We start from the raw sequence: 23,122 nt of genomic DNA on the forward strand, positions 1-23,122 counted from the left end.
ATTTTATGATCATTACTTTCGTGTGACTTAAAAAAGAATCATTTCTTCTTCATGTGTTCAAAGAAGTCTTTTAAACTGTATGCCCTGATTTGTTTGTTTGTTTGTTTGTTTATTTTTTGTGCTTTGTTGTATTTTAGATAGCCTTGTGTAACATCTTGGCCAAGGGACAACAGATGAGAAATAGCCTTTTGGCTAATTCTGGCATTGTTATATCACTTTGTAGTCATGTTGTGTCTTTTTAAAGTCATTTTGTGTCTTTTTTTGGTTGTTTTGTGTCTCTTTGAAGTCATTTGTCATTTTCTTAGTGGGTTTGTGTGTCTTTGTGGTCCTTTTTAGTCTCTGTGAGGTCTTTTTGTGTGTCTTGAAGTCATTTTATTTATTTTTTGGTCATTGTGTCTCTTATGAGGTCATTTTGTGTCTCCTTTAAGTCATTTTGTGTGTTTTTTGGTTGTTTTGTGTCTGTTTGTTGTCATGTTTTGTCTCTTTGAAGTCATTTTGTGGTTGTTTAGTATTTCTTTGTTATCATTTTGTGACTCTTTGAGGTCTCTTTAGCTTCAGTTTGTGTCTGTTTTGGTCATTTTGTGTCTCGTTGTAGTCATTTTGTATTTCTTTGTAGTTGTTTTGGACCTTTTATTTGTACATTTCTGTCCTTTTGCAGTTACTTTGCATCTTTTTGTGTCTCTTTGTGGTCATTTTGAGTCTTTTTCTGGTCAGTATGTGTTTATTTGAGCGACATTTTGCAGGTGAAGGCCAATGGGCCCTCTGACACTTATGTTGTTTTATTTCTCTTTGTTGTGTTTTTTTCTCTCTCTTTGGTGGTTGTGTGTCCTTGTAGTCATTTTGTGTCTTGTTGAGGTCATTTTGTGTCTCTCTAAAGTATTTTTGTGTCTCTTTTGGTTGTTTAATGTCTCTTTGTCATACTTTTTTGTCTCTTTGAACTCAATTTATGGTCGTTTTATATTTCTTTGAAGTCATTTTTTGGTGGTTTGTGTTTCCTTGTAGTTATTTTGTTTCTTTGTAGCTGTTTTGGACCTTTTATCTGTAAATTTGTGTCCTTCCTTCGGCAGTTCCTTTGCATGTCTTTGTGGTCATTTTCAGTCTTTTCCTGGTCAGCATGTGTTTATTTGAGTGATATTTTGCAGGCGAAGGCCAAGATTACCATGTGTATTTATTAATTTTCACTGTCCCTTCTTAAAATAACTAAACTAAATTAAAACAGACTAAACTAAATGTACCCAAAAGCAATACTTGAGTAAATACATTCCAGACTTTCTGATTGTACAGTGTATTGTTGGATGCTTTTGTGTGGGCTTCTTGTTCTGCATTCTTCAATAAAGCTTGTTAAAAAAATAGTAAATAATGAGCCATAGTTGTTGCTGCCCTCTGCTGACATAACACCTGCAGTGCAACTTTATCAAAGACTCCTGCAACATTCATGCGTAGTTCATGCTTTACCGGCCCCAAGCAGTGTTTTCTACCAACATGTATGTTACAGTACACATTACAGAGTATAACATGTTGTTGTTGAGCTGCTCAGATTAGCTGTCAGTTATTATGTGATCACCTGAAACACTGCTGGTTGGCCAACAGGAAGTCAACATGTGCTTCCGCATGGAAAAACACCCACGTGTTTCGTCAGCGTGTGGGTTTGTTGCTGTTTAGCAGTAGCAGCTAGTTAAAGGCTAACTTATTCAGGACTGTGTGTTGTCCTGTATAACAGTAAGATGAGCCCTGTGTGTGACTGCTGCGGTGAGCACATTAACAACCTGAAGCAGCAGGTTTCTGTGATGAGAAAAGAAATAAAGAACCTGAGGTATGTTCACAACACCGCACATTGAGTCAACAGAGTGCACCACTGACCTTTGTGACAGCTGTAACTATAAATGTTTCTCTTTAGACATGGTGTATAGTAAGGTTAAGCGACATGTTATCAGTATATTTTCTGTTATGTACGTTAAGTTGTATAAGATTTGCCCTGTTTCTCTGCAGACATGACACTCATAACATCATACACATATTATCTGTACCACTGCTGACATGGTATGTACTCTTCTTTAACAGGCAGATGTTGGACAGTGCAGTTAGAGCTCAGCGCAAACACATGATATCCATTCAGTCGGCTGTGTCAAAGATTGGACCCTGTGAACCTGTTAAAGACCAGCCTCCACCACCACCACTGCCTCCACCAGCAGTGTCACCACAGGCTGCATTAGAGCAAGGTGATTACCATTAGTTCTACTGTGCAGTCACCCACAGCAGTGATGTAAAAGACAGGACTTCTGCAGGAAGAAAAAATCTAGTTTTTCTTCATCACATCACATAAGAAAGAACTCGATCTATCCTAAAGGAAATTTATGTGTCAAAAATGCTCAGTATACAAAGTGAAATAAAAGTGCTTTACAATAAGGGCAGTATAAGCACTGAGTGCTTCACATGAAAATAGACATAATGGACACAAAACAGTGTAAGACATGGAGTTGTAAAACTATAAATCATAATATCAAGTAAGATTTTTAAAGAGTTGCAGCAGCATGAAACGTAGAAATAAAGAGTGTCAGACCTGTATCAGGAAGTCAGAGCTAGTTAAAGGTTAGAGTGAACAGATATGTTTTTCCATTCTTCAAAAAATATTTAGTGTTAGCGTCCCTGGCATCTATAGGTAGTTTGTTCCATAGCTTTGGGGCGTAATTAACAAAGGCTTCTTTTGGCTGTTGCTGGGAACCTACAATAAACCAGCAGCAGAGGATCGCAGTGTTCTTGGAGGCAAATAGTTAACAAGGGAGTTAGTGATGTAGCTCAGTCCCAGCCCATGTGGGGCTCTGTGTATAAGGAGGAGGAGCTTAAATGATGGGCTTTGTCATTAGCTTTTAATGATTGATTTCTTTAATTGACTGATTAGTAACTTAGTTACAAAAAAGTCACTAAAATAGTCAACAAAAAAGTGCCAATCACAGTTGTACAAGATGACATCTTCAACTTGTAACCCAGCAGTTGAGAATCCACATAAATTTACAGTATAATAAATTAGCAAGTTTGATTATTTTTGTGTCAATCGATAAATCATTTCAGTTCTTAGATAAACTTGTATACGTATCATTTATATATACAGTACATACTGTAAAACTTCAATTAAAAGCCTAGCCCCTTATAAAGAGGTGGAGTCCTGTAATGAGTTTGTAAATTCTTCTATTCCCATCCCACTTTTATACTTTTAAGTTTACTCTATTTATTTATTTACATTTTTTCCCTTCTCTTGCTTTTCCCTTGTTTTTCCTCTTTTTTCTTCTCTTTGTACTCACGAGTGCACATGTAGTCAAACAGGTATGTTTGTATGTACACATAAACACATTTATTTATTAATCATTATTATAGGTATCTCATTTCCTTTCTTTTTCCTCGCAAGTGTGAATGTCAGGTACATCTTACTGCACTTGAACACTTCACTGTACGTATCTTAAAACTGGATAGACGTTACTTTGTACAATGATCAAAGTACTGTGTACTGTGTGAGTCATGTAAAAACTGTATTGCTTGTATAAAATGCTGAATAATGTGGTGTTTAAAAAAAAGAAAAAAGTGAAGTCCCTTCTACTAGCCTGGTGCAGCTACACATTTTGACACATAAACCCTTGTCTCAATTAGACGCCTTGTCTAGTTGCCACTTAATTTTTTTTTCTTTTTTTTTTTTTTAAAGAAGTTCTTCAGGTTTATAAAACTGTGTTGTCGGCTATCTCAAATCATGTGTCTATTCCTCGATTACCCTGTAAGTTATTCATATTCCTTTAGTCCATAAGGGTCCTCAGATCAAAAGAATCAAAAGGATTTTTCAGAAAAATTAATTAAGTTGTGAGTATTGTTTTAATAGGATAAAGTGGTGGTTTGTCAGTGCACCAGGTACCTTAATCTTCGAGTGCCCTAAGTCTCACTCTTTGATGTGCTGTCTGTCAGAGCTAGATCAAATTAATGTTTCATAATTGATATATTATCTGAAGCCAAAATTTTAAACAAGTAATATTCATACTGGTTTAAATAAACAGTTCAGATCTTTGCTTAGCCACAGTTTTGTGTGAAAGGAATTAAAGGCCTGTCCCAAATAGAAGTGATTTAAGCAAATAATAGCTCGGGCTATTAATTGAAGTTTTATGGTAGTTCAGTAAAATAAAAGTAGAAAAAAAGATGCGAGGAGCAAAGTATAAATGACAGTGGAACTCATGAATGAAGGTGCAGAGTACTGGTTACTGTGTTATAAATTACAAGCAGCAGAAAAAAAAGCGCTGTAAATGTTATAAAGCGTAACGATGTTGTTGTCTGTTTAACACTCCAGGAAACATCCACACAGTCCCGATTGGCTTCATCAGCTCCTGTTTCTCTGTGAAGAACGGCACACCCAGACAGCCCACCATTTGTGGTCCCTCCAGAGCCGAACTGCGCATCCAGCAGAGTGTCTTCAATAACCCCGAGCACGCTCTGGTGGGCCTGGAGCAGTACTCCCACGTCTGGTGAGTCTCATACAGTTGGTGAACTGCATGCTTGAACTTCATCTCTGTGGATCTGTCACAGCCCAGTCCATAGTTTGGAGTTGCAGTGAGAGTAGTGTTTTTGTAGGTCATTGCGGAAGTTTGATAGATAGATAGATGGATAGATGGATAGCTGGATAGACAGATATAATCACCGTATTGAAGTGTTGTGGGTCTTTGAGGTGTGCCTACAAACTCAATTTAGTCTTATATACAGTTGATACACAAAGCATTTTCATTTTATAACTTGAATGCAACAAAGTATAAATTAAAACTTGCTGAAGTGCGTTTTCATTGAGACATTTGAGGTGAATTGCGGACTTTCCCAGCAATTTGCCTCGGGACAAATGAAGTTCTATCTTCTGTCTTCTATCTTATATTTTCTTACCTTGAATGAGTAGTCCTTCCACCTGTCTTATAAGAGTGTATGAGGCCATGTCAGACTGCTATTAAGGGCTGTATAAACAACTTTATTTTGCTTCTTTCAGGTAATATTTGTAACTTTTTTCTTTAGCAGCAAATGTTTTTGTTGTCTTTCTATATATTACTTGTAGACTGATGATTTAGGATTTAATTTTCCATTTTGCAAACAGTGTTTTGACCCTTTCGACATAACCACCTTCGCACACATACAGACTTTATGTATCTATTGTTTATTTCATGCCATATGTGTTTTCCACATGTGGTTTCCAACAGGATCATCTTTGTCTTTCACAAAAATGGGCACCTGAGTTATAAAGCCAAAGTGAAGCCTCCTAGACTCAACGGTCAGAGAGTCGGAGTGTACTCGACACGCAGTCCACACCGACCAAATGCCTTGGGCCTGACTTTAGCTAAACTTGATAAAATTGTAGGTGAGTAAATGTGTCTACTCTTCAATGGCTACTGTGTGTATTTGTCTTTGTAAGGAGCTTTTTACAAATTTGGCAGAATGTAAACATGTTAGCATTTTTAAACTCTGAATACCAAATTGTTTTTTCTTGTTTCCAGTTAAATTAAATATAGTAGAAGTCTAATATTCAGTTGTCAAATTTAACCTCAGCCACAGAAACAAATGCATTCCTGCTTATATTTTCTAGGTGACACAATACACCTGTCAGACATTGACATGATTGATGGCACCCCGGTCCTGGACATCAAACCCTACATCCCAGAGTACGACTCCCCCCACACCAGGATGGGCTCTGAGCCTTATGATTCAAACACAGGGCGACCACAGGCGACTGCTGGGTCACCAGAGGAGTCAACAGACACATTTAACCTCCACAAGGAGTCAGAGGAGCAGTCAGACCTAAAAAGTGGAAGAACTGATGACGATGACTTGAGGAGACTTCTCTCAAGAGACAAATCCGAAGCCGATACTCCAGTCACAGATTCATCTCAGTCAGTCACTGCTCGGTTCTCCCTCCGCAAAGACCTCCACAATGTGCTGGAGGAGGTCAAGGCCTATGTGAACCAAGGTGACCTTTGCCAGCTGAGTTGTGCCAGTGAGGTTCAAGTGTCAGATTCCCCCAAATCCAAACCACCAGAGTCGACAGTGGACCACCCTTGCTATGGAGAGGAGGCCTACAGCACCATAGCTGGGTGGCTCAGAGAGCCTCCTGTTGGCAGTCTGGAGGTGCGCTTCACCCCAAATGCTGAAAGGCAGTTAGCAGACTTTGTTCCCACGTCAGGTAAGCCAAACTTTCAACACTACCCTTTTTAACAGAGAAAAGGGTGATGTTCTGTTTGTGTCCACAAGAGGGTGCTGTTATGAAAAACCTGATTATGAAACCAGGCATCCAGTAACAGAATCCGCTTTATTGGAAAAGTGTGTGTACACAGAGAGGGACCTTTGACTCCGGTTTTAAGTTGCTCTCAGTGTGCTCACGCAGGATAATTTACAGTCGACATACAGCTAAAATCAGCGACAGCAGAGCTAAACAAAAACATGACAAAGCAGAACCAGTATGTTCACACAAGTATGTTACAAAACAGGTGTGCAGTGGGTGGTTATGTATGGCAGAGGTTCCTTATCCTTTTTCAGCCAAGGACCCCTGACAAGATAAAGTATGTAACAGGGACCTCCTCATATATGTCCCTTGAAATTATTTGACCTATTTTACACTTCTATCATCTTAGTCGTGTTATACAAGAGAAATGTATTATAAATGTACTAAACATGAATTAAAAATGTCTGCGGCAAGTCAACACAGAATAACCACAGGAAGTAACACTGGACATAAACAAAATATCAAAGGCAAATCAAGAGAAAGGGGCTAATCTGAAGTGCATGTCAGGACACACACACACACACACACACACACACACACACACACACAATAAAAAAAGTGTGAATTGAAGTGTTTAACTCTTAGTTCATGCGTAGGCTAACTAAAATGTGGATCCTTTGAAATTATTTATTTTAGATTATACACATTTCATTAGGTTAGTACGTAATCTACGAACTATATTTTATTTAAAAATAAAAATATTTGTTAAACTATAAAGCCTTTTATTAAAGTAAAGATTTTATATCATACTTATTTAATTTAGATTACAGCTACTGTTGGCAACTTCTATGAAATAACTCTTTTTCATATGTGCTGGAAGTGTCACCACATCCACACAGTTATACATGAGACAGATAGTGAAAAAAAATTATGTACCTCCTCTTCCTCCTATCGCCTCTAAAGGCATTTGCTAGAATTTACTGTAGCACTGAAAACAACCAATCGGAGTCTCTAACACAGCTATCAGTCATGTCAATCACTGCTCATGAGCTGCAGTCAAACTGTCAAACTTTCTCACCTCAGATGTTTTCAGACACATGTGTTATTGTACTGTTTTGCTGTAAAATGAGAAAGCTTGTGACCCTGCTGCCTTGTTGGAAATAGTAATGCAACACACCAAGCATCACCGAGAGGCCAGAACAAAACATTCTTATTTAAACAGTACTAAAACAGAGTGCCCCAGGAATGGGTCCTAAAACTCGGAAAATTTCACACTCCTAGTTCCCTTGTCTTGAAGTCATTTGGTTTAAGAATGGGTTTTTGGTCCAATGCCTGAAATAAGACTGTCATATTTTGTTCTACAACATAAAATACATCAGTAAATACCCCACTTGTGAATTTTGAAGCTTTTGTGTGTCTAAAAATGGTGGTTGCTAACATGTGGCTACATGAGACTACAGAACTTCATCATGCTGTTGTGGTGGCAATGCCAAGGTCATGTGACTGTGGTGTAGTTTGTTTATAGCCTAATGGTAGATTTTACTTATGATGATTTCATTTAGACTTCAAAAATCACAAAAGTGGTGTTCGTTTGTGAAGATTATCTTGCTGAACAAAACATGTAAGTATCATAAATGTATTTTCTACAGAGCTTCCAATGGAAATCCAAGGGAAAAAAACCCTGAGCGACCCAGGGCACGCTAACTTCCACCTATAGAAAAGCGTCATCCCTAGAGCACTCTATAAGTTGAAAACATTTGAGGCAACAAATAGGCAGGACTCATCAGGTCTGATTGGTTGTTTTCATTCGTATACAGTAAGGCCATTAGAGGCACCACGAATTGGAGGAATCTGTTTTTTTTAACAGATTATCTGTCTAATGTACTTCTGTCAGGATGAAGTTATATTTGACATTGATGACAATGATGGGTGTATAAATAATTCACAGTATAACAGAGTGCTTCCACTGAAAAAAACCCCATCAACTTCCATGTCACACAGGAGCCTCTGAAAGTGACAGACCCAGATTCAAGTTCCTGCGCAGTCCGGAGGAGGCTGCTGCGGCCATCAGAGGGGTGCTGTCAGCAGACCCACGGTCAATCTACAGGCGGACACGCTGCAGAGACAGACTGTTCTTCTTCACCCTGGACACGGCTGACATCACCTGCTGGTTTGGACAAGGCTTTGCTGAGGTATTGCAGGTCCGACCTGTGGAGCAGCACGTTGCCTCAATGTGAGAAACTCTGGAAAGACTCAAAAACGAAGCCTGTCAAATGTTTCTCACTATTTGCAGGTAATTTCTCTACATACAAATGTGTATTTCAGTGGTGTGATTGATCATGTAGACTTTCTTTAAATCAGACATATAAAAGATGTGGAACATAAAATTTTTTATCTGTAGAATTAATAAAAGATTTTTGAAACAAATGCTTTTTTGTTTTTTGTCCTTATCTGCTCTGTTACTGACAGGAAGTAATAATGGGGCAGAAATGGTAGATAATAAAAGATGTAGTTCATTTCTATGGCTGGTCCGGTAAAAATTATCTAGAATAGTAGTGACTGTACAAAGGTACTACAATATCAAGCTCTTCTCATGAAGTATTAATGGCTTGTCCACCTGGCCTGCACAACGTCGTGATTTCGAAAATTGTTTGCATGTTTACCTTTGGTCAAGATTTCTTTTGTTTTTTTCTGGTGTAGGTTTCTTTTCTGTATCATTTCCATTTTCATATCTTTTTTCTTAATTTGGAGAAAGTAAATGCCCCTCTACTCAACTGAATCATCATGAATGAGTGGGCTTTTTTGTTTTTTTTCCCCTTGTAATTTATCACTGGTATAAGTCATAAACCATACCTACATCACTCTCTAACTATAGCTTTACAGATGTGTTTTTGAGTCGGGGGGAGGAAGAGAGTGAAATCTTGAAATTATTCTTTAAGCATTGAATTTATATAACTTAAATTAGGTTATTACCTTCAGCTGAAGAAGCCTTACCATACTTTTTTGGATAAAATTAAAGGTAACAATGACAAAACCACTGAGAGTCATCTTTTGAGAAATGTTTGGTGGAAACACAAATACACAGTGTCTAAAAAAACAGAGGAGGGGATTGAATGTGAAAAAGGGATGACCTGAATGGACCGGTGAAGCAAAAGAGTATTTTTTTAACTTTAACTAAAAGGAAGGCTCTGATTTACCAGGTTAAATATCAAAAACGTCTTTCATTAGAAGGGTAGATGGTGACTATTAAGAGACACAATGATGGGAGTCATTTTTATGTTTGAAAATGTGTAATGAAAGTGATGAAAAGTGTCATGAGATAACATTTATTGTGACTTGGCGCTACATAAATAATATACTAAACTTGACTATGTTTAAGCATATAATTCTAATATGAATACCTGCAGTAAAAGGCAACACAGAAGACAGTTGTAGTTTTTATGTAATCACCAAAAACGCCCTGGAGTAGTGACATTAACTTCCTGTTGAGGGCAACAGTGTGTGGCAGCACGTGATACGTGCGCCCAGTGCATCACACAACCAACGAAGAAGATAAAAGGACCAATAGCAGAGCTGACATTTGTGTTTTGAATGAAACGCGGTTGATGGCTGCTCGACGCTAAGGGTTTGTTTACCCTGCTCTCCTCACTTTTTCAACGTTGGTTAAAGTTTATTTGTAAAAGTTTGAAGGTAATTTTCTTTTACTTGAATTCACAGATTATATACTATAGTTTGGTGAGTTTAAAATGTCCGTTAGCTGCCGTTGTGAGGCGTGTACAAACTAACTTTAGTTAACGTAACTTACGTTAGCTTACGACGAGTTTGCTAGCCCTCCGCCCTTGCTACAGTTATTCTTACCAACACACTGTTTGATAATTTAGTGTTACACTATACTTACAAATTAGGTTTGGTTAGCTGTTACCGCTTATGTACGCACCAATGAGTATAAACGTTACTAATGGTTCACTGCCTGTACTCGATACGTAACGTAGTATCAATAACGTTAGCGCTTAACGTTATCTAAAGTTGGCTGGTTATCATTTCTCTTTAGAAACCGTCTTATCTTTAGCATCAACCAAGCAGTTCAATCAAATATTTTTTTTTAAATACTCATTTAATATGAAATTCTGTGTCTTCATTTGCAGTAATAGTTTCACAGCTCCACAGTAATGTCCTCCAGGAAGTCAAGTTCCAGTGGGGGAGGCTTGGTAAGACTTTTGTGCTCTGCTGTGCACAATTTATGTTTTTAAATTATGACCAAACAAGCTTATAATATTATGTTTGACTTCTGTTGATGTCAGCCTTCAAGCAGATGTGGAGAGCGTACCCCACTGAGAAGTCTGCAGAATGAAATGCTGCATCTGTCAACGCCGTCATCGAGACTCAAATCAAAGTCATTGCTCAGTGCTGATGTTGTGAAAACACCCAAGGTGGGTTCATACTAATATGTGGAAAATGCTCATGTTGTTTACACATTTCTTTGTGACTTTTTCCTTACCTTTCATTCATTCTAATCAACAGGGCGAATCTAATCTTTGTGATCCAGAGCCACACATGCACTCTCCAGCCACCAAAGTGATTCAGATCAGTGCTTCTACTGTTGATGTGGCAGCTACTGAGACAGCTTGTGGACTTGGAGATGTAACATTTAAATCCTTCATCTGTCCCGGTGGGGAGGTTGAAGTTACAGGCTCTTCACTGTGTGCAGAGGAAGAGAGTATCATTTTGCCCAAGGATCAGGCGATGAAAACCATGTGTGAAACACAGGAAACAGTCATCTCTGACAGTATGATAGTTCAGTCATGCAGTAGTCACATAGAACACCCCTACTATAATCCTGAGATGAAAGATGCTTCCGTGGTTGACATTAACGCAGCATGTCTCCGTGAAAATTCAAACACTACACTGGCCACTGGTGGCTTGGATGACAGATGTGCCACAGAAGATTTCAGAGCTTTTCAGAGTGACTGCTGTGGAAAGAAAGACATCACTTGGAAATCCTTTGTTTGTGATGGGGGTGAGGTGGAAGTTTCTGATGTCACCAGACTTCAAGATGAGACCATTCCTCTGCCTAAGGCACAGCAGGGTGAACCTTTACAAGAGGACAGCATGAATACAACAAATATCTCTGTCTGTGGCCAACTGTGTGAAGCAGAACATGCAGATCATCCCTACTGTAGCGGTGAAAATGGTGATCATGTCATCACCACTCCCTCTGACACCACCGGTAGTCCTGAAAAGCCTGCTGATGGACTGAGTGATGTCACTTTCAAATCATTTAACTGCACTGGAGGTGTGATTGAAATTTCACATGGCACCAGACTTGCAGATGAGACTGTTCCTCTGCCAGCTGACCAAACTGCGACCTGCAGTGAGTCGTACAACTATGGTCTAGATCCAAGCGTGTTAGCTGGTGACCAAGATGTACAAAACGGTAATGATCATTTGGATCACCAATACTGTGTTTTTGAAAATTACCCATCAACCCCAAGTGGCAATCGTCCCATTTCCCAGGAGTCATTACCAGTCAGACTTGATGTTGAGGATGAGGTTAAACAGATAAGCTTGGTGGAAACTAATAGCCAGACTGGCAGTCAAGAGGGCGTTATGATCAGCTCTTTCATCAGTGCCAGAAGTGAAGTAGTAATGTCAGATGACACTCAGAAGACTGTCCCTCTCCCTGACGACCAGGCAGTGATCTGCCAGCCGTTGGACAACAATAGTGTACCTACCTCTGCTACACAGGATCACATTCAAGGTCACTATGAACAACCTAACAGCCAAATGGATACTGATGAAATTGTGGTTGATACTGATGCACCAGCTATCAGTACATCCTCACAGACTCACACGTCTTTGAAGGAATTGGATCATGAATCTGTTAACTGTCAAATGCAAGAGGCATCAAAAAAGGACTCAGTGCATCCTGACGACAGTGCCTTGCCTTCAGTGCTTCACAGAACTGAGTCTCCAGACTGTAGCCCCACTGCAGCTTCAGCAGAGACTCCTACACCTGTGGAGACACTTGTGGAACACGTATCTCAAGTGCAAACCAGCAGTGAACCCCGAGAATCCAATGAGGCAAAAGACAGCGCACTCGGTTCATCTGGAAATGGACCAATTCTCGGTAACTCTGCAGAAAACCCCCAGTGGGAAAACCTCCCTGATGCTTTGAAAATGCTGTCAGACCGTCGCTCAGTAGCATCAGCGTTTGGGATCCTCAGTCCTGTTGTTAGGAGAGCCTCTCTCGCTGTATTAAAGGCTTTCAAGCGTCCTGCCCTTGACCAGTTTTTAGCTGATGAGTCTTCTCTTGAGGGTGAAAAGAGCGTTGTGGCTCCGTCCAATATCGACCCAGCTGTGTTGTGGACAGAGCACTTGGAGAGCCCCATGCCACATCCTCGGTTTAACTCTACAGCATTAGATTGCAAGCTCCAGCCAGACCCAGTCCCTGAGCCAGTTGAGGATGTGGGTGTAAAGCCTTGTGCAGTGCCTCAGTCTGAAGTGGAGAAGCCGGCTCTGGATATACCTTTGATTCCAGATGGTCCCCTTCAGCAGCAGCTTCGGCAGATGGCGGAGTTTCTTTTCTTGGCATCAGGAAAGATGGGACCTGCTGCTGTCTCTGCTCCCGTTCTGCCTCCTGCTGCTGTCACGGTCCCGTCGGCAAAAGCTACTCCTGTAGAATCCCGCAGCATCTGTGTGGGCGCCACTCCTGTTAAATGGTCAGACCACAGCGTCAATACATCTGGCCAGTTTGAGAGAAAGAGGGATTTCTCTGTGGTGGATTCCTGCACTCTGACCGACCCTCTCCTGTGGAAGTAAGTGTTGCCTCTGGATTAGTTAGGCTGTATATGACATGGTTTCTCTGTGTCTGCCTCTCACTGTTTCCTTCTGTTGATGTGCTTTCAGTGTACCTCCAGGCAGCCTAGAGGGTCTTCCCAGACAAGAGCTGGAGCAGAGGTTAAGGTCGAGCATGATCATGGTGGAGGCTCTGGTGCAGCAGTTGGCTGCATCCAGGGCTAGTGGATGTCCTTCTGCAGGCCCTGCACCGTCAGACCTCAGGGAGAAACTAGTGCAGACGGACCACACTGAGCTCAGTCAGGTAAGGACACACTCTGACATCTATAAGGGTTGACAGTGGGATATGTGAAGCGTTTAGAGTTTGCACTGTTGTAGATTTAATTATTTCGCTGTGATGACATCTTGAGTTTCTTTTAGTTCATCCACAATCTCTGTTTTAACGGATTATTTGTTTTGTATTTTATAAAGACCTCAATGCACAGAGACTTATATTTGGAGGCTCTGAGCAGGATTGGTGAGTTGGAGTTGGATGGAAGTTCTTTGCAGAACCTCAGCCAGTGTATGCAGGACATGAAGGTCACCATGGTGAGACATAAACAATCTGTAACACATGATCTATGCTGCAATGCCATGTTTAAACTTAATAGATAAAAGGCACTGGCACATGCGTTTTAATGATTTACATTAGTGAAAAGAATGCATTGAAACGCCTGATTTTGTTTGTATATTTGTCCCAACAGACTTCTTTGAGTTGTGACACAGATGCTGCTCTCTCTAATATGAAGCAAATAGGAGACGTTGTCAGAGAAGACCACCAAAGCCTTGTTTCACATGTATGTAAACATGTCTTTGCCATCTGACATCAGTTGCATGCTCTTTGTGTACGTATCCAGTGGGTATGAATTAGCTGATGTGTGTTTTCCTTGTGTTATTCAGTACGGTCAGATGAAGTCTCTGTTAGAGAAAACAAAGAAGACGCAGACAACAATGACGCAGAAGGTCCAAGATGCTCTTCACCAAAGAGATGACATGAGGACACAGATGGAGGAGGCCTTCACAGCCAAGGAGGCAGTAAGTACAGTGACAAATCTCTTCACCTAGGTAGTTCAATAAATGTTTTGTCTTCGTACCTATTCCTAATTATTGCTCAAGTGGTTCTGCTGCACGTTGAGGATTTTTTTTTATTGGTATTGTTGAGGCCAGTAAAACCAGGGCTTTTGGCTTTGCTTTGGTTGTGAAAAGATAAAATAGAATAACTGAATAATTCCTGTGCTGCTATTGAGGAGCAAATTAAGGCATTTAGAGAGTGGTAGTTTTCTGTCTCTGGTTATGAAAATCTTCAAGCTGCCTTACAAAGAAAATTTATAACATGTTTGTTGTCTGAGATTATTTACAGCAATATGCTTTTTGCTTCTCGTAGCATCCTTTGTTCCAGGAGCATAAATGTGTTTTTGTCTCCAGGCCTTCAGTGCGATGGAACAGCTGAGGACACACTGTGCCACAGAAATCTCAGCGCTGGAGAGGATTGTTGGGTCTCAGCAAGAACTGTCAGCTGCCCTAGACCAGACGTACCCTGAACAGGTACTTTACAGAGAACAGGCAACAAACAGGTCTATTTTAATCTATTCAGCACAACATCCATCAGAGTGTATTTAATGTCTCTTTTTTCCCTCTTCTAATGCAGGTTGCATTAAACCAGGCCCACGCTGAAATGCTTAAGTCTGTTACTGATGTTTTGTCCATGACACTGGAGGAACAATCCACTTTGATGAAAGAAGTATGTTTTATATCACTTTTTAAAGGTGAATGTTATAAGCGCTGTAGGCATGTAACGGTACCATCAAGCATGTCGAAATCTCCAAAAGTCACCGTCTGCCAAAAGCTACAAAGATGAGAAAGTTTAAATTGTTGTTTGATCTCTGGCATTTGCTCACAATATAATAACAGCACAATAGTACTGTCATATAATTTTGGTCTTTAATGTGGCGTTTGAGTGGATACAGCATTTACGACTTTGTTTTAAATGCATTAATCAGGGTTCTCGTGGTCATGGAAAACCTGGAAAAGTCATGGAATTTCACCATCACATTTTCCAGGCCTGGAAAAAGTCAAGGAATTAGTAAAAATCATTTAAAGTTTTTTGGCAAAGTCATGGTTTTCTGTTGTGTGTCATGAAATTGTTACAGTAATCTTCTGTGGATAAGGTAATAAAACAGCAAATTTATTTTCTGTAGCTGTTGACGTAACGTAGCTGTAATGTGGGTCAGTGTTTGACAGCGTTTTGTTTACCATCACATACGTTTCTTCATTTTCTCCACGTGTTTCGTTTCCCTTTTTATGTATGTCAGTGAGCTGAAAAAATGTTTGAATAGAGTTTGAAGCTGATATGTCAAAAAAAAATGCCAGGCAAGTTTAGCAAGGAATTTCTTTTATGGGTCCATGAAAGGTTACGGAAAAGTTTTTAAAGTTTTGTCCATGAAAAATTGTGGGAACCCTGATAAATGCTCATAATACAGATGCATTTGTGTGTTCATCTTGTCACAGCTCTGCGCAGTCAGAGGTCTTCTGCAGAAAACTGCTCCCATTCTTCTGAAGCTGAATGAGAAGGCAGCTGCTGCTTTGACTGAGAGGGACGAGTATCTCTCTGCAAGAGACCAAGCTGTTGAAGAGAGAGAGCAGGTCTGATGTTTATAAATTAATTCCTAAAACTGCTGCAACTCTTGTCGTATGTGAATGATGATGGCTGCAGATCATGAAGATGACTCTTTGTTTTTTTACATGAACTTGTACTCAACAGATTGAAGAAGAATTGGACCAAGCTAATATGAATCTCCGAACTGCCAGAGAACAGATTGGTGATTTAAATCTGCAGGTGACAATTCTGACCTCAGGTAAAAAGATGAAATAAATATGTTCTACTTTTCTTTTCAAATTGTTCTTCCTTATCAGCCTATAAATGTGCTAACATTTCCTTGACATCCTTACATTTCAGAGATGGGTGTGCTCCGTCAGAAGCTAACAGAAAGAGAGGAAGAGAGGGGTCAGCTGGAGAGGAAGGTGACGGAGCTGTCTGCTACTGTTTCCTCCACTTTGGCCTCCTACACCTTCCTGGAGCAGGCCCTTGGTGCCGAAACTACAAAGTATGACACCCACAACAACACTGATGTGCTAATAACATACATGTGCTCAGGAACATTAAAGGAAACATATGGTGAAATGCTACTGAAACATTTTTATCAAGGGGGATCTTAAAGAAGCAGAAACTGAGTGATGCACAGCTTGGTGCTAAAAAATGCATTGTTGTTTCAGGTTGCAGCAGTCGTGGAAGGACATCCAGCTCACCAATGACAGAGCCAATGAGTAAGTGGTGACTTTGATTTTGTCTGTTTATTAGGGGTGGAACAATAAGAAAATGCATAACAATGCAAAAAGCATTTCCGTTTGAAAGGGGCCAATGATATGATCAGAAAGTTAAAGCAAAATCACATTGGAGATTATCTGAGAAAAGCCTTTGTCAAAATTTGGACTAAAACTTGTCACAGATTTCTTTCTATCCTTGATAACTTTCTGAATGCATTCATAGACCAGTTTAGTAAAATTATGTGTTTGCAAACACATTGGGTTCGGGTAGAGAATCAGCTCTACAGGCATTAATGGGGCACTTATCCTTACTGCTGCTGACAAGTTGCCCTCACCAGTACGCAGTGAAGTTTCCCAAAATAAGAGTTCAAACTACTTGAATTATGACAGCAGAATGGGACCAATAGGCGACCTTGTTCTTTCCCTGCCACACATCTACAAATGTCACCTAAAATACTGAAACTAGTGCCCACTGCCTGTGTTTTGTCTGCGCCTAGATTGGAGACGTCACTGGGTCAGTCGGAGCAGCGCGTGTGTGAGTTGAGTCAGGCTCTGGCTCAAAGTGAGGAGCAGCTCAGTCAGCTGCAGGTCCTCTCACAGTCCCAGACCATGCAAATCCAGCAGCTCCAGGATGTTTGCACACAACTCAGTGGTGTGCGGGATATGAACGAGGTAAGCTTTTAGATTATATTCCTAACAGTGGGGCTGTACAGTATAGTATGTGATGAGTATGTGATATTGCATGATGTGGGGATTTTGTTTGAGTTAGCTGAAAGAAAATATATATATATTGCCCTTTGTGTTAATGTTCATTTAGTTAAAAATGTTTGAAATCATTTTCATTTCATATTTTAATTCAGCGAACAATTTGTTAGTTTTTCGCTGTACACTTAAAGCAGCAGAAAGGCAGAACTGAGTGTGTTTTAATATCAGTTACAAGTAACATCGGTATGGTGATATTCAATGTTATTGCATATTTCCCTTATCATGCAGCCCTGACTTACCGTACTTTAGTAGATTATTGATTTGTAATTATTCTATGATTTAGGCCCTCTTACTGCTGTAATTCATTTTTTGTTCATTTTTTTGTTTCTGCTTGTTGTCTGGTCCTCCATTCTTTACCCGTAGTATCACTTGTGCTTTTTAGCCAACATGGAGCTGAGTTTCTTTATTCTTTAAATTTGAGCCTTTGTTGGTAACATTTAAAAAAGATTTCAAATGATCAGCAGTTATTTTTTGATCTAAAAATCAAGTGTTTTTTCAATAAGGTGCTGTCATCATAATACGTGACTTTTGCTTTAAAATTTTCTGTTGTGTTTGTGTGTCAGTTCTTACAGATGGAGAATGAGTTGGCGAGGGAGCAGGTGGCTGAAAGTGAGCGTATGCTGAGGGCCAACCTGCAGGGGCTGCGGGAGAGGAACATCGAGTGCGAGGACCTGAAAGGAGAACTTAGTCAACTTCAGTAAGTTAACAGCACCCATGGAATCACCTTCGCTTTTTTATCTTATAAAGAAAACCAAAATGTATTAGATGATGATGTATTGATGTGCAGTTATATGCAAGTGAGAAATGTTGATTAGATCTGTTTGAATTACGGCAGCATTTTGTCATCATCCAGTGTTTTAGGTTACATAAAAAAAAAAAATTGTGCTTTGCCTACAAAGTTCTTTGCAGCATGATAAACTTTATATATTGTGTTAGATACCTGTATTATATCTGTTAAACAAGCTTTTTAATAAACAGATTTGTTTTCATTTTGTGTGAATGAAGGTAGCAAATATAAAGCGAAAGGAAATAATGGCTTTATAGTGTATTTGATCAAGATAAAATCCTTAGTGTGTAAACAAGTCTTCGGTCAGCTAAATTTAAACCTCTGGTGCTAATCTTACAGCAAATGAAAGTTGTTCAACATTTAGTCTGTGTACTAAATGTTAACTTGTCTGTGTATGTGTGATACAGGCTTGAGAACAGGAGTCTGCAGGAGGAGCTGGAAACCACAAAATCCAGAGCTGGTGCAACCCAGCTGGAGCTCGGAGAGAAACTGGCACAGGCAGTCACTGAAATCACTTTGCTACATCACACACTGCGAGGAACGACCAATGAAGTACATGAAGCTCTTAATGACCAGGTAACGCAAAAGAATACGCAATTATCTGTTTAGAGAGATTAAACACAGCCTAAAGCAGAAGAGCAGCTGGATTTCACCACCTTTGTCTTACATACGTGCCCTCGCTGTAACTGTAGTTGACTGGAGAATGAGCCTCTAATTGTGTTCATGTTCAGTCATGTGAGAGACTCTTCAGTTCTCGACATGCATTGGCTCAAACTTCATGGTTTACAAATAAAAAAACTGAAATGAACTGTAAGTAAGTGGACTGTAGCACTGTGGAGAAAACACATTTTCATGCAGGCCTTTATGTCTTACTTTAGAAACCAGAATCACTATTGGATAAAGAGTCTCAAGTCCTCAACTTGGAGCGTCGTCACCCCTCGAGCTCCTTTGTCGACAGCGTCATTGTTGCATTAACTGCTGAGAAGGAGGAAGACGGAGCAGAGACACCTCTTGAACCAGGTACTGTAGCTCACCCTGCATATGTCTTTCATAGTATAAACTTGTTACAGCTTTGATTTACTTACAAAAGCAGTCAGTTACTCAGCAGCTGGTTAAACCCACGCTGGTAATCAGTCTGAGTGGGTCAACCTTGCATCATCCAACCTTGCTTCATGATCCTCCTCCTAACCTTAGTGAAACTCCAGTCAGACACTTGCACTGATTTGCTGAACATCTATTTCTAATGGGGATGAGAGTTGATATGAAAATTTTATTTAACATGGTGTAATGTAGTTGTAGTGGTCAGCAGGTGCAAACAAGTGTGTCTAAACGGTGACATGAGAGATTCACCTGTGACAGCAGTCTGATTTGAATGGCTCAAACCTGGGTTAAATGAGTGTTCAGCAGACCCATGCCATGTATATATGAAAGGGGAGTATAAATATCTTCCTGTGAAGAATGGTAAAGAGTCGCTTTCCCAAAATTAACTAACAATGTTTCTTAGTAGGAGGTGAGAAGGACATGCTCTCATGCTGTAAATGTCCTTTTCCTTAATACTCTATTACACTTGTTCTTCCCACATTATCTGCTGTTGCAGTTATGCTATTTCCCTCACGGATAATGTACGGCTTATATTGCTCTCTGTATTTTGAATTAACACGTCTCAGAGTAATTTTGAAGCAGTTATTGATTTGCAGAAGTAGCATTGTAGTTACTGGAACCATAGTGACGCTGAAAATTGTGCATGCCACATTTAATTACATGCCTCAAACTTAGTTCAGTGGCGGCTTAAACGTCATCTAATAATTTAAATAGTAGGTTCAGTATTTTTCAACCTGGACCCGTTTTTTTTTTTCATTTTTTGGTGTCTAAATGACTCATGGGATCAACAGTTTATGAAATTGGTTTAGTATTGAGTGAGACCGACTGCAGTGTAAACACTCGGGGCATGTTCGCAATGTCTCTTCTTGTCCGCTAGAAGTGTTCGTTTTTTTTGCCACTGAGAGACTCACATAGATATTCTAAGTGTCTGGCAACTTATGGAAAGGATCCCTACAGAGATAGATCTTTTTCTGAAATTTAAATGGAGTCTGGTGGCTTTGGCGATTGTGGTCTTGGGGCTGTTTTTGGTTAAACAAAAAGGATCTTACTCTCTAACTAACAGGTCTGCTTCTGTTGGGATCCTTCCCATAACACACCTAGACACTTATAATAATAATAATTTGAGCCTGTCAGTAGCAAAAACAAGCACTTTTAGTGGACTTACATTAACGATTCATGAATACCCTGAGTTGTTATGTTGTATCCTGTTTCGCTGTTATACCAATTTAAAGAAATGTTGTTCACTGAGACACAAAAACGTGAAAATCAGATCCAGGTTAAAAATGACCAAATTTACCCTTTAAGGCAATCTAAGTTGTAGTTCACTGTCTCTTCAGTCCCCTCAGACTCGCCTGAGCCACAATGTGCACCTTTGTTCAGCGAGACGAGCGCCTTCACCCGCATCACAGCCGTCACCCCTAAAAAGAATTTGAACGCAGTAGAGTTTGAGCCCGAGGAGGACGATCAGAGCAGCCTGGCAGAGCTGCTGGCTGGCCTGGGCAGCACCGTCACAGAGCTCCTCAGCAACCTGAAGCTGCTGCGACAGCGTAAAGATGCTCAGCTGGAGGAGCTGCGCAACACCATGTAAGTCCTGTAAAATGTGTGAAATAAAAATGGTCACTTAATATTTTTTTAGATTCATCAATGAACCACTCTGTTGATAAAATATAAAGCCCAACACAAGTTTCCAGATCAAAGGTGTGGTCGTCAAATTATTTTTTTCGACCAACAGTCCTAAATGAAAATATATTCAATTTGCAATTATATAACAGAGAAAAGCAGAAAGTCATTGTGTTTAAGAACCTGTTACCAGAAAATGTTTGGCATTTTTTGCTTGATAAACGACTTGCATCGTTATTGATCCATAGAAATTTAATCTCCAATATTTTTGATTGTTAATTAAGGAATAAATCCCTCCAGCACTAGCTATATTGCTGCCATGTAATAAGACTGTACTGCTGCTACTAATAGACTATTAGTTGCTGAAGTGATAGGAGCACCTAATGTGAAAGACACCTTACTTCACTTCACCATGTTTTAGCGCAGTGGTTCTCAACCTTTTTTATGTCAAAGACCACTAAACTGATACACATTAGGTCACAGACCCCCATTTGGTAAGATTTCACTTCATAATTCTATCATTGTAAACTCCTGTTGAGGAGATAACCGAGGAGAAAGTAAAACCTATGATTAGAGTAGTTACTCTTATGGCTCCTACTTGCATTTGGCTCCCTTCTAAAGTGAATTAAATACTGAAAACAAGCTATTCCTTAGTTTTCTGGGTCCGGGAGGTCCTGAACTGGACCCTTGGTTGAGAACCACTGTTTTAGCATACAGGGCCTTTGTCAGAGGTTTGGTATCGAGATCTGTAACAAAGAAGAGGTGATAATAATTGTCTTAGTAAATATAGCTAAAGATTCCTGGATCTATGTTCTATGAATTTTGCGTCTGAGAGAAATGAATCAGGGATTTGTCAAGTTTTCTTTTGCATTAAGTTGAATTTTTCATTTTTAGAAAAAAAAAGTATTTCTCACAGAAGCTTAATGTAAAAGTCCAGCCTGTGTATGTCTGTATGTATTCCTTCTTTTCCAACATTATCTCATGCATTGTTCCAGCTCTGGCCTGCAGGTGGAGCAGCAGGCTGCAAACAACAGACATGAGGCGGAGGTGTTTGAGCTGAAGCATCAACTGAGCCGTGTGAACAGCCTGTTTGAGAAGGGAAATCATGCATTGCAGCAGAAAGCTCTGGTAAGACCAACTGTGAATAGTATGTACTTCATCTGTGATGCCTGGCAAAAATTCAAAATGAGTTTTTTAAAACAGCACCGACTTCTTTAAGAGATGACTTGTCTTTACACAGGATGAGAAAACTGTGGCAAAGTTGGTGGCGGAAATACAAGAGACCCAGGAAATCCTCAATAAACACAGGACTGAGAGTAACGTAAGGAACAAAATCTTTATTTTTAAAATACTCAGAATACAGTTGGCTATATGTATGCTACAGGAGGCTGTGCCCTCAACGTCTACACCATTTTGCAACCAGCTCTGGATCAGGTAGACGAGATGGATGTCTTATATGTATAGATATAAGCCCCCACATCCTTTTCTTTTCTTTGTTTTTTAATTTCTTTAATTAGATTTTTTTACCCCCCTTTTTCTATGTTCTTTGTGTGTTTGTAAATCAGTTAGCATTCTTTTATTTTTATTCTTTTATTTGTAATTTTTATTTCATTCAATATTTCCATAGGAATTGCGGAAGGAGGTGGTTGAGCTCCGTCGTTCGCTCCAGCAGTCAAAGGCAGAGTCTCACTTCCTGCGGGGGGAGCTGAGAAAAGCTGGTAGCCAATCAGCTTACCCGGCACATTTCATGGAAGAGAAGATCCAGTTGTTGAGAGAGGTACGATCCCGTCACTTATGGTGGGAGCATTGCCAGATACAGTGTAGTTCGATACCTTTTTAGGCTGACACTTCAGGTTCTCTAACACAGGTCCCTTTGATATTTTATCTGCAGGTGGAGAGACTGAAGTTGAGTCTTCAGGAGGCGGAGCAGGCCAGAGCTAAACTCCTCGATAGAGCAAAAAGATCTGTAAGTATTGGCTTGATGTGCTGTATCAGTTACAGACACTGCTGACTATGTAAAGGAATAAAATATTTTAATATTTAATAAAAGAGCTGAAGAAGCGTCATTTAAATGAGGATGTAATCCAGTATGTTCACAATGTTGTAACGTCTCTTACAGCAACTCATCTACCAGACCAATCAGCAGAAAATTGAGAATGAGATTCAGACGTTAAGCAGAGTGATCAATAAAGTCCGAGAGGTGAGGTGCCTTCCTCTGTCATGAATATGTACTGCATGTGTGGATATTTGAGATAATGACTGTGCTCATTTTCTCCACACAGACTCTGCACGCTTTGCCGGTGGTCGTGAAGAATTGCGAACAACTCCAGCAGCTTGTTGAATATATCGGCTGACGTGTTTGTCGTCACCAATGTTTATTGTATTTATGTCTGTGTTGTGTTTTAGCTGTAAGTGTTCATATTTTTAGTATGATTAAAATTAAATAAAATTTTAATATCTTA

General features: G+C 39.8%; 2 protein-coding genes across 3 annotated transcripts; both read left to right on the forward strand.

Moving 5' to 3' along the window:
• The first annotated feature begins 1,603 nt into the window (after positions 1–1,603).
• trmo (tRNA methyltransferase O) lies at positions 1,604–8,643 on the forward strand. The gene is made up of 6 exons (XM_033623439.2): positions 1,604–1,813; positions 2,062–2,219; positions 4,325–4,499; positions 5,214–5,371; positions 5,597–6,190; positions 8,231–8,643. The coding sequence occupies exons 1-6, from the start codon at positions 1,725–1,727 to the stop codon at positions 8,464–8,466; spliced, it is 1,410 nt and encodes a 469-aa protein (XP_033479330.2). The 5' UTR covers positions 1,604–1,724; the 3' UTR covers positions 8,467–8,643.
• On the forward strand, positions 8,391–23,122 carry spag5 (sperm associated antigen 5). Of its 2 annotated transcripts, none has more exons than XM_078166219.1 (25): positions 8,391–8,522; positions 10,375–10,437; positions 10,531–10,659; positions 10,751–13,044; positions 13,136–13,328; positions 13,496–13,612; positions 13,768–13,860; positions 13,964–14,098; positions 14,489–14,608; positions 14,712–14,804; positions 15,572–15,706; positions 15,825–15,918; positions 16,020–16,167; positions 16,337–16,387; positions 16,885–17,059; positions 17,716–17,849; positions 18,347–18,515; positions 18,818–18,959; positions 20,378–20,624; positions 21,656–21,788; positions 21,901–21,981; positions 22,288–22,437; positions 22,552–22,626; positions 22,780–22,860; positions 22,943–23,122. In XM_078166219.1, exons 2-25 carry the CDS (start codon positions 10,399–10,401, stop codon positions 23,012–23,014), a joined length of 5,100 nt encoding a protein of 1,699 aa, XP_078022345.1. In that variant the 5' UTR covers positions 8,391–8,522; positions 10,375–10,398; the 3' UTR covers positions 23,015–23,122. The 2 variants fall into 2 exon arrangements, with proteins under 2 accessions (XP_078022345.1, XP_033479013.1); XM_033623122.1 differs by lacking the exon at positions 8,391–8,522 and adding an exon at positions 9,814–9,919.

Source organism: Epinephelus lanceolatus, chromosome 3, assembly GCF_041903045.1.
Source record: "Epinephelus lanceolatus isolate andai-2023 chromosome 3, ASM4190304v1, whole genome shotgun sequence".
NCBI classification, from domain to species: Eukaryota; Metazoa; Chordata; class Actinopteri; order Perciformes; family Serranidae; genus Epinephelus; species Epinephelus lanceolatus.